At 45.0% G+C, this 10,934-nt stretch overlaps 1 protein-coding gene across 1 annotated transcript; it reads left to right on the top strand.

The window, feature by feature from the left end:
• The first annotated feature begins 704 nt into the window (after positions 1 to 704).
• Positions 705 to 10,421, top strand: IZUMO1R (IZUMO1 receptor, JUNO). Its single transcript, XM_087822152.1, has 3 exons — positions 705 to 839; positions 1,572 to 1,760; positions 10,281 to 10,421. Exons 1-3 carry the CDS (start codon positions 705 to 707, stop codon positions 10,419 to 10,421), a joined length of 465 nt encoding a protein of 154 aa, XP_087678278.1.
• Positions 10,422 to 10,934: the final 513 nt, after the last annotated feature.

The raw sequence follows: 10,934 nt of genomic DNA, 5'->3' as shown, positions 1-10,934 counted from the left end.
TCTGACATACTTGGTTCTTTAAAAATACTCTGCTCTTAAAACCGGTGATGAGGAGAGAGAGCAGCCTTAGATTTGGGCCTAGAAGGTGGGGTTGGGGTCTCCACCATGGATATTTGAGGTTCTGAACTCAAGGTAGGCCAGAGGTTTTCAGTTTCACTGTGATGAGTCCACAGCCAGTTCCTGCATGTTGGGGCTGGTCTCTTCCCCATCCTGGGGTTCAGTTTCTACATCTCTATAGTCATTTGGGTTGGGTGTCAGACCTCTAAGATTTATTCCACCTGCCCTGACTTTTTTTTGTTAACCCTCACCTGAGGATATTTTTTCCATTGATTTTTAGAGAGAATGGAAGGGAGGGAAGAGGGGGGAGAGAGAGAGAAACATTGATGTGAGAGAGACATATCAATTGGTTGCCTCCTGCACCCACCCTCACAGACACTGGAATCAAACCTGCAACCTAGGCATGTGCCTTTGACTAGGAATTGAACCCGAGACCCTTCAGTGTGTGGGCTGATGCTCTAACCACTGAGCATACCAGCCGGGCTGCCCACATTTTATGATGCTGCCCACATTTTATGATGCAGCCAGGGCATCGTGGTCTTTTGAGAGGGCCTTGAAGCTCATACTCACTCCCTGGGGCAGTGGAGAGAATGGAGCAGGTGTCCTCTCCATCACATGAGCAGGTGGGTCTTCTCTCTGCAGTGGCCATGGAGTGGTGGTGGCAGCTCCTGTTAGGGCTGTGGATAGTCATCACACCCATCTGGACTGGGGACAAGCAGCTCTGCATGAAGACCAAGCACCACAAGCAAGAGCCTGGCCCAGAAGACGTGCTCCACGACCAGGTATAGAGGCCAGACCTACTCCGGGGTGGAAGGTGGGCTGCTCTGGCAGGTCAGGGAAGGGAAGCAAATGCGAGATGGTTTCCGAACCCCCACTGCCCCTGACTCGTTCGGTTCCTTAGGTGGGAATTTGGGCAAAGCCCACTGGAGTTTGAGACCATAATTGCTGGGTGATTCAAAGATCCATCTCTGAGCTGCCGGCCACTTGGGAAGCAGGTGCAGATGGCGATCCCAGAGGCCCATCACTGGCGCAGCATAGATCCAAACAAACACGTTCCTCTTTCTCTAGCCTTCCTACCAATCGGCCTTGTGGAAACATATGACTTAAGTGACTCCTCCCAAGCTCCTAAAGGCAATTGAGAGGGACACGGGAGGAGGAGCATAGCTGGGATCTACCTGGCATTTACTGAGCCCTTCTCAGCTGCAGTGCCCTCCCACTCCCCTGAGTCTCATGGGGTTCCTCTGCTGCCCCTCAAGAGCTGAGACCCTGGAAGTCACGTTTCTAGGGGACTGGAGCAGCCTGTGGCACTAAGGCCAGTGTGCGGGTGCCATTGGGTATCAATATTGATAAGTTAGTAGCATTCCTTCTATACAGGGGGTGCTGGCCTAGAGGCACTGTACTTGCCTGGTCCTCTTTTAGGGGACATATATTCCTTTTTACCCTAGATATTCATCAGCCCCCGGCCCCTTGCCCTACCATCCCCCAATACCTTTTGCTTCTTCCTCTACCTTCAGGGCATCCCCTGGAGGGGCAATGCCTGCTGCACGTTCAGCACAGGCTGGGGTGCCCACACGGATGCTGCCCTGCTCTACAGCTTCGCCCTGATTCCCTGTGGGCTGCTGAAGCTGGATTGTCAGAAGCACTTCTACCAGGCCATGTGCTTCTACCAGTGCCCCCCAAACCTCGGGCCTTGGGTCCAGCAGGTGGGAAGACTGGGCTGGGGAGGCGGGAGGCACATCTGTGCAATGCCCTGTTCCTGAGAGCCTGAGTTTCAGGATGCTAGCAGGGACAGGAAATGCTGTCCCCTGTGGACAAGAGCGGAGTCAGAAGCCACTGTTGGAGTAGGGGATGGAGAGGGCGCTGCCTCTGGAGAATGGCCCTGGTGGGAGACTGGTCAGATGAGAACAGTAGGATAAGGGACTATTTGGGTCCCATCTTCTGTCTGTAGGAACAGAAGCTGTGTGGTCTGGGACCGACTATTTAATCTCTTAGCCTCGTTGTTGTCATTGGTAAAATAATCCGTAGAGACTTCATCAGAGTGTATATTCAGATGGTACCTGGCAGAGTAGTACCATTGTAGCTGCTGAGTCTTCACTTGTCGATTCTTCATGTCTTGTCTCTGGCTGTGCGGGCACCCAGGTGGACCCATATGGGCACGAAGAGGGAATTTTGGACGTACCACTCTGCCGGGGGGACTGCGAGCAGTCACCTCATCCCTTCAGTGTGTTTTTATATGCTTCCCATATTCTAAATGTTTGTCAAAATCTCTTACTGATGTTTTCATTCACAATCTTGTAGCAAAGGAACACTTAGAAATAAACATTGTAGTGGGATCCCAGGAATTCATTCTACTTCTACAACCAGCAGCTGCAGATTTTTAAAAAGATGTCATTGGTATGTGAAGAGCAGATTAAAAGAGGGCCAAACTGAAGACACAGGGCCTGAGGACAATGTGTAGGATGAATTTTCAGGAGGGGAATGAAATAGAAACCTAATTGTGAGACACGCTCTGGGAAGAACTATGTCAGGCTGCAGGGGAGAGAGTCGACCAGAAAGGGGCCGATTCCAGAACGGTTAGGAAGATAGAGCCCATAGAAATTTGGACCATAGGTTTGTATACAGTGCCACAAAATACACCGAGTCCTTACTTAATGTCATCAATGGGTTCTTGGAAACTGTAACTTTAAGCAAAAAGATATATAGCAAAAGGAATTTTACCCTAGGCTAATTGATATAAACAAGAGTTAAGTTCCTATGGTGTACTTCTGGTCACAAAAACATCACCAATTTCTCAAAGACACAAAACACTTCTAATGTTAAACATTGAGATAAATGTGAGCTATATATACACTTAAGAAAGATTTATATTATAAGCTAAATGAGCTAGTTAGAGAAAGACAAGTACCACATGATCTCACTTATATGTGGAATCTAATGAACAAAATAAACTGATGAACAAGATAGAACCAGAGGCATGGAAACATGGAACAGACTGAGGGATCTCAGAGGGAAGGGGGGAAGAGGGGAGGGAAGAGATTAACCAAAGAACTTATATGCTTATATGCATTGCCTGTGGACACTGACAATAGGGTGGTGAAGGCCTGGGGTGGGGCAGGAACCAGGCGGGGGAAAAAAGAGGGGACATCTGTAATGCTCTCAACAATAAAGATTAAAAAATAAAAGGCTGTGAGAAATAAACGAGTACATAAGTTTTTTTATTTAAAAAAAAAAAAAAAAAGGATTTTATAAAAACAAGAAAGTGAGATTATTTTCCAAACCTACTTATTCCACTTTAGGGTCAAGGGTAACCGGAACCTATATGGGAGTTCAGGCTCCAATCAGGAATCCACCCTGGACAGGACAGCCTTCCATCCCAAGGCCTCTCACACACACACACTCACTACTCAGGAGGGGATGCTTTAGATATGCTGATTCACCTAATGGGCACATATTTGGGATGTGGGAGGAAACCAGAGTCCTCAGAGAAACCCATGCCCACAGTGACCCTGATGTGAATCTTTTTTTTTTTTTTTTTGGTCATCAACATAACAAAATGTTGAACAAGACAACACTATTTGAAGACCTGCTGTAAGTATAAGATAAAATGTGGGGAAGAGAGAACTATCACAAAGGAAACAACAACCTTGGACACCTCAACTCTGAAGCTTTCATTTGGAAGAGGTACTTCCTTCAGCCTACGTTGTACCAGGTCTTTGTTGGGAGAGGGGATGGCAAAGGGCGTTCCTTCTACTGGATGCAACCCAGTCACTTTCCCCCTTTGGAAACATCCAACCCTGTTCAAATCCTGCCTCAGAGAATGCTGGGAAGTCCTGCGTAGCAGGTGAAGAAGAAAAACAAAATGGCCTTCTTTCAAATGCACCCCTTGCTTTATGACCCCTTTCTAAGTCACTTTCCTCATTGAGACCCTTATTTGAGGCAGAAGCTGCTACAGCATGACACTCATGCACTGGGATCTTGTCCCCAGGCAACCTCTGCTGCCTGAAAAAGGAATGGTGAGCACCCCTCCCACTCCTCCTTCACTATGTTCCTGCCCACACCTTTCCCTACACCCCCCCACTCCCTCCACAAAATTGACTGCTTCCTTTGCTACTGCCCACTGACCCACTGTTTTTGCTCTGGAGGGACCCAGTTTTGCAGATTATTTTGGTGTCCAGGGATAGTGTCTTTCACATCGGATCATATTCCCCAACTCCAGCCCTTGAGACAGCTTGACTGCCCAGTCTCTTCTTGCATCTCAAGGTGACAGTATTCTTGCCAACAAAACCAATTATTTGTTTTTTATTTTTAATTCTTCCCTCTGTTCTGCTTACATCCATCCTCAGATTTACCCTCTTAGAGAATCAGAAATCACTTTTAGTAGTGTTTGTGCCACAAATTAACCAAACAGAAAAATCTGGAGGAAAAGAGAGGAACTCCTGGGAGGAGGCTGCTGATGCACTTGGAGATGCTGCTGGGATGTCAGCATGGAGATGTCCATCAAACAACTGACTTGGGGTGTGTGAGAGGGGTCAGGGCTAGAAATAAGAACTTTGGAATTACTTTCCTGGAAGTGTTATTTGTACTTGTGAATGTAGAAAAGTTTTCTAAGAAAAATGTAGAGAGGAAAATGAAAAGCTTGTAGGGAGTCTTACCTATAGCTAGAAGGTGACAGGGGAAATGGAGCTGGTGAAGAGGCAAAGAAACAGAAGCCAGGGTAGAATAAAAATGAAATGAACTGCATCTCAGAGGGACAATGTCAAATTCTGTGTTGCCATCCATATATTAATTCGTAAATAACTATGGAGTTCTTACTCTGAGCTAGACATTGTGCTGGCCCTGGGGACTGAAGAACTGAATATAAAAATAAAAAATGACTAGACCGTGTATAAAAATAGGACTCTGCCCCATAATCTGTAATAACCAGCCTGAGAACCCAAGCTACTATCTGCAGTAACAAGTTCAAGAAGTCAAACTACTATCTATAGCAACCAGTCCAAGAAGGCAAATAACCCCTCTAACAATCAGCCCCAAATGACCAGGACTTGATTAATAACTGACAATTTCTCTATTATTGGTCCCTGTTTCCAACTTAGGACCAAGTGGAGAAAGGCAAATATGCATCTCTAATCAGTCTCATGAAATGCCTCATTTCTAGTTAGCCTGCCTACAGCTTCCTCATGCTAACAGCCTCCAATCAGGGCATACCTGAAGTCTTCTCTTTTTTCCATTCTTCTGCCTGCCTTGGAGTCTGCCAAAATTCAAGCGATGGTGACTGATTCCCTTGCAAGTTCTGAATAAATAGCCTTTGCTTGTTTTCATCTGTTTGGTCTTTATTTCCACAGATATACTAATGAGTGAGGCAAACATGGTTCCTGTCCCCATAGAGCTTCTATAGCAATAGGACACACAATGAAAATATAAGTAAATAGTGAAAATTAAATAACTACAAATGAGACAATTATTAGGATGGAAATATATAAGGGACTTTCCATTTATCCTACAATCATGGTCCATAATCCTCAAAATGGTCCCTCAAACAGGCTACTTCTTTAAAGTATCTAACTCATCTAAATTAGCCACCTCAAAGCAGAGGGCAACAAAATAGAAAACAAGATAAACAATAAATAAAATCAGTGAAAAGCAGACTCATTCAGATTATCAATATAGTTGATAACTCTCTAGTCAAACTGATCAGGGAAAAAACAAGAAGATACAAGTTGCCAATATCAGGAATGAGAAACATAATATCACTCTAGATTCTACAAATATTAAAAGAATATTAAGGAAATATTATAAACACCCTTATGCCAATAAATTCAACAACTTCAATGAAATAGACAAATTTCTCAAAAGACACAAACTACCAAAATTCAAGGAGAAATAGATAATCTGAATAGCCCTATATCTATTCAAGAAATAAATTTATAGTTAAAAACATTCCCACAAAGAAAACTTTAAGTCAAATTGGTTTCACTGATGAATTATACCAAACATTTGAAGAAATAACACCAACTCTACACAAATTTTTTCAGAAACTTGACAATGCAGGGACATCTAGAACAGCTCGGCCTTGCAGGTGTCCAGTAGGAGGGAGCAGAACATGTGTAAGTGGAGCAAGAGGGTGCTATGAAGAAAAATGAAGACCACCCAAATAAATAAATAAATAAATAAATAAATAAAAACAGACTATTTGAAGCTTGCTATAACAAGGGAATCAGCCACCATTACTTGCCATTTGGCAGAGATTCAAAGGCAAGCAGGGAGTAGAAAAGCTTTATAATTAAAAAATAATAATAAACTAGTGTGGGGATAGCTTCAGGCATGCTCTGATTGGAGTTTGTTGGCATGGGGAAACTGGGATACAGATAATTGAAGTAGAACCTCTTAGGTAATTGATTTGGGGGAGCACACTTGGCTTGTTATGTTTGGACCTGAGTTGAAAGTAGGGGCAAAAAATAAGGAAGCTGGAAGTCACAGTCCAAGTCAAGCAATTCTGGGACAATTGCTGCAGAAATTGTTTTTAGCTTGCTGGACTGGTTGCTGCAGGGTTCCACTGTAATATACAGACCATGCTTGGTCTGTTCTTCCTGTGCTACTCACCCACAGAAGGCAGAATTTGTGTCCCCAAGTCCTAGACCTTCAAGGAGGACTCCCATTAATTTTGTATTAGTTATCTATTGCTGTGTAACAAATTACCCCCCAAATTTAGTGACTTAATGTGGTAGGCAGTTAGACAGACATGAGCAGAGCAAGGACGATGGGCCAGGTACAGAAGGTCACCAGGGTGGAAAGCCCCAGGTACCTAGTAAGGGACAGTTATAGGGTGGGACCTTGCCCCTAGGGCGGACTTTCCTCCACTAGCATATGGCTGATCACAAGGTTTGGACCCCTGACCTTTCCTCCCTAGTGATAACATCTAGGCCTCAGTTGTATTTCAGCTCCAGCCCCAGAAAAGCAACAAAACCAGCCACAGCTGACCTCAGGACCAGTTGCATTGGTTAATGACCACCCCTCCCCCACCCTGCACCAACCAACCAACCAGTGGAGAGGACCACAACCCTGAAAGGACACACCTGGAAAACTGCTGAATGTTCTATTGAGATCTTCTCCTGGGACCTCCCCTAAGATCTCCACACTTAAAACCCTTTGGACAGAGAACCCAGCACGCCTTTCCCTTTCCCCTCCTGCCCCCCCTTCTCCCAGGTGCCTTAGCATTAGCTTCCTCACTTCCAAGCACCAAAGCTCCTTCTTTTATCTCTATAACTTGTTTCCTAAAGCCCATTTCTTCTAGGAATTACCTCTACCTCTGTGGTTTTATAAATAAATGTTCTCTTATGGTTTTGTCTTGGTTCTGAATTCTTTCCTAGCCAGAACCCAAGTACCGAGGTTGCTGAACCCAAGTCCAGTCTGATCCCACCAGACATCTGGTGCTGTTCCTTCCGACTACAATATAAAGACAACATTTACTGTCCCCATTTCTGTGGATCAGGTCAAATTCAACATTGTCACTTGCGCTCCCATCCCTACCTGTTTCCAGCATGAGGGCGCTTCCACGGAGGCCATAGCCTTTGCCTTAGCCCTGTGTTCCAGTTCCTGACGCATTTTGGGCTGCCTCAGGCAGGGTGAGTAGGAAGAAGGGAAAGGAAAAGAAAACTAAGAGGAAACACTTATTGATCACTTATATATGTCCGGAGTATCCTAAATGTTTCCTCCATGTTAGCTCATAAAGTTCCTCTTTAGCCTGCTTCTGCTTTCAAACCCTCCTCAACACACACACACACACACATACATGCACACACCAGGCCAGTAACTCAAGTTGCCCCCACCTACTTGGGATCCACAGGGGAGGTCCTTTGGAGTCTTATCGGGCCTGCACAGCGCATACTTTTGCTAGTACACTACTATTATTCATATATAATTTCTAGACTGTGGACTGAGTGGCCTATATGACTTTGCTAGTTCCTGGGCTTTCCGTTTTTAGCTGGAAAAACTGAGAGTGGACAACATTGTGTTGGGCTTACAGAATCTTAGATTCTCTGTTTCTTAGGTAGCCATAAACCACTTGGAAATAGGCTACGCAAAGTCTCAAGTCCATCTTAAAGAAGGAAATTTTCACACACAAAAAATTATGTTTATCAGGCCTTCTCATTAGGACAGAGTCTTCTGCAACATACTACCAAGCGACAAATATAGCCTCCATCCCAGAGCGAACCGGAGGGGCCAGCAGGGAGACTTCTGATAGTTTGGTTGCTTGAGGGATTTCTGTTTCCTTTCCACAGCATTCAGATAAATGCTTTGCTTCTCCAACTGTCCCAACTTCCTGGCACTTACCATAGTATTTTAAATTCAACCTGTCCAACACTGGAAACAATTTCCTATCAGGAAACCCATAAAACACTGCCAATAAGAGAAAATACAGAATGTAACAAAGGAAGGTAATTACATAAATAACTTTAAGAGCTGTTTGGCCTTGGAGAAAATGTGACTCACCTGGTCTACAAAAATCACTTGTTATGATACAGAACACAAGCAGAGAGTAAGATTATTCTAAATCCTTTCTTTTTTACCGCAGTATAAACCTATTGTGTTGGAAAATAAGCTTTTATAAAGATTAACTTGGATTGACATCAGAGGAATGGTGACAGGAGAGATCCCCTGGGTCTCTCCCTTCAAAGTTTTAACAATTTGAACAGCTATAATTCAACAAAGAATTCCCTGCTCAAAGCACAAGCACGTCTGAGAGATACATGCACTGAAACATCTAAAGCTGGGCAAGTGGGAGCAAACCAAAGCCCGGAGAAGGGAAAAGAGCTCACAATAGCCACAGACGCAGCCTTGCAGTTTGGAGAGGGGAGGAATCAGGTTGTGGATGGCACTCCCTTCAGCGGGGATGAGTGAAGAGATTTAGCGAGCATTCCCGCAGGGGCGAGCAGTACAAGCTGCTGCAGAGCCCAGTGACCAGGGCAAGGACAAGGCACAGAGGTGCGTCCATGGTTGCCTGGCAATCAGCCTTCCAGACAGAGAAACAAAGCCCCGAAGCCTGGCCGCTTTCCCTTAACCTCCCAGAGCTCACCTACCCTTACCCTTCATGTAGGGTTGCAGAGCACATTAGCTGCAAACCCTAAAACTGGTTCTATAGAAACACTTTTCCCTGAGTGAAGGGTGTACTCTGGACTAAACCCAGGGTTGGCTGGAGGCACAAGGGGGTGCCCGCAGAGGTCCACTGGTCACCATTGCTGGAAGGGCAAAGCAACAGAGGAGGTGGCCGGGTTCCCCCAACTCACCCTGCCCCCACACATAAGGGTGCCCTGCCAGCAAGGTCTGCCTGTGGGATACAGCACTGGAATATCACACATTTGGAGCCCCATCGCCACAAGCAAGTGCTTCCTTAAACTCTGTGACCTCAGCACCTCACTTGCCTCACCTTCATCCAAGCTCTGGCTGAGGTTCTGAGCTCGTGGGATGATAACTATTTACATATTAGCCAAGGTATTTGCTTTTGTAAAAAGAACCCTTAAGCTGGAGGCATAAATACTAAAAGTGAGACCCTATGAAATTCTAATGTATCCAACACATAATAGCACACATAAACATGCCCATGGATGTGACAAAAAAGAGCTCCATTCCTTTCTTCTGTGGTCAACCAGGTGGATTTGACTGCTCAGGGCGAGGCTCTCAGGAGAGGGTCATAACAACAGAGGAGAGAACGATGGTTTTTCTTCTGATGTGGGAGCAAGTTTATTAAAAAAGGGATGGTGGCTCCTCAGTGTGGGGGTAGCTTAGCTTTAAGAGCCAAATAATGCTGAGGAGGGCAGTGTCCATCCACATCCAAGGCAGCCTCAGATGGGGGTCTAAGCCCCATGGTACCCATAGTGTGCTCCAAGGCAATGATCTTCAAGTGCATTTACATGGCTGCCCCCTAAATAAATCAATCATAAACCAGAACAAAAGCCTCAAGCATGGGAACAAACAGGGGTAAAGCATTCAAAGAATCAAGCCTCAAGGGAAGTTGTGGAAATTGAGTGAGTGCGCTAATGGAAAGTCGTGGTAGCACAGCACCAGCCAGCCTTCGGTCCATTGATATTAATTCATTTCACCCTTCCTCTCTGAGCTACGTGGGGAATCTCATAGGAAATAACAAGAGCTGCCGTTTACTGAACAGTTACCAAAGTGTAAGCACATTACATGCATTATTTAATCACTGCAACCACCTCATTTTACAGATAATGAAATTGAGGCTGAGAGTTCACCTCGTTGCCCGAGAGCCCATGGCTGAAATGGACTTGCGCCCCAGTCTGTCTAGTCCTAATAGACATTACCCACTGGCCCCTCCTGCCCTGTCTGGCTTCAAAGTCACAGGATGAGACAAACACCCAGCAGATGACTCCTCTCTGAGCCCTACTCCCCAGACTAGCAACCCCAGGAAGAGAAATTTCTAGACCTTCCTGAGGAAACAATTCCATGTTTTAAAGCCTCACACTGGGACTGAACTGAGAGCTTCTCTCCTCTGTCAAAATCTAATTGCTTCTTGTTGTCATTTCAGCTCATTGCTTCTTATTTAGTTTATTCAGAAAGACATGAAATAATTTGAAGTTAAAGTGTTATTTCAAAAGACTTATGTCACCACCCTTCACCAAAAACAGCTCCACGTTTCTTTGGACCCATTGGCCACAGTGATTCATTTCTTACATCCAAGATCATGCTCCAGCTGGTAAAAATAAAATGGGGAGAGGGTAGCGAGATAAAAATTATTCACTGCCAAGGGACTGAGCTCAAAAATCGTTTTTCCTTGAATAGAATAGAAAAACAGATCTAGCATGCTTTCTAAGCTACTGATTCACTCTTCTCTGTATTTTTTTTTTTTGTAACTTGTGCTT

This window comes from Miniopterus natalensis, chromosome 11 (assembly GCF_054644295.1).
Source record: "Miniopterus natalensis isolate mMinNat1 chromosome 11, mMinNat1.hap1, whole genome shotgun sequence".
Taxonomy (NCBI): domain Eukaryota; kingdom Metazoa; phylum Chordata; class Mammalia; order Chiroptera; family Miniopteridae; genus Miniopterus; species Miniopterus natalensis.
This window is presented reverse-complemented; position numbering and strand designations above follow the sequence as displayed.

What these genes read in the sequence shown, in the direction of transcription:
- IZUMO1R (XM_087822152.1), top strand. Translation starts at nt 705, where the DNA reads ATGGAGTGGTGGTGGCAGCTCCTGTTAGGGCTGTGGATAGTCATCACA. An exon ending in AAGACGTGCTCCACGACCAG is followed by an intron (nt 840 to 1,571) that starts GTATAGAGGCCA and finishes CTCTACCTTCAG; the next exon opens with GGCATCCCCTGGAGGGGCAA. An exon ending in TCGGGCCTTGGGTCCAGCAG is followed by an intron (nt 1,761 to 10,280) that starts GTGGGAAGACTG and finishes CTCATTTTACAG; the next exon opens with ATAATGAAATTGAGGCTGAG.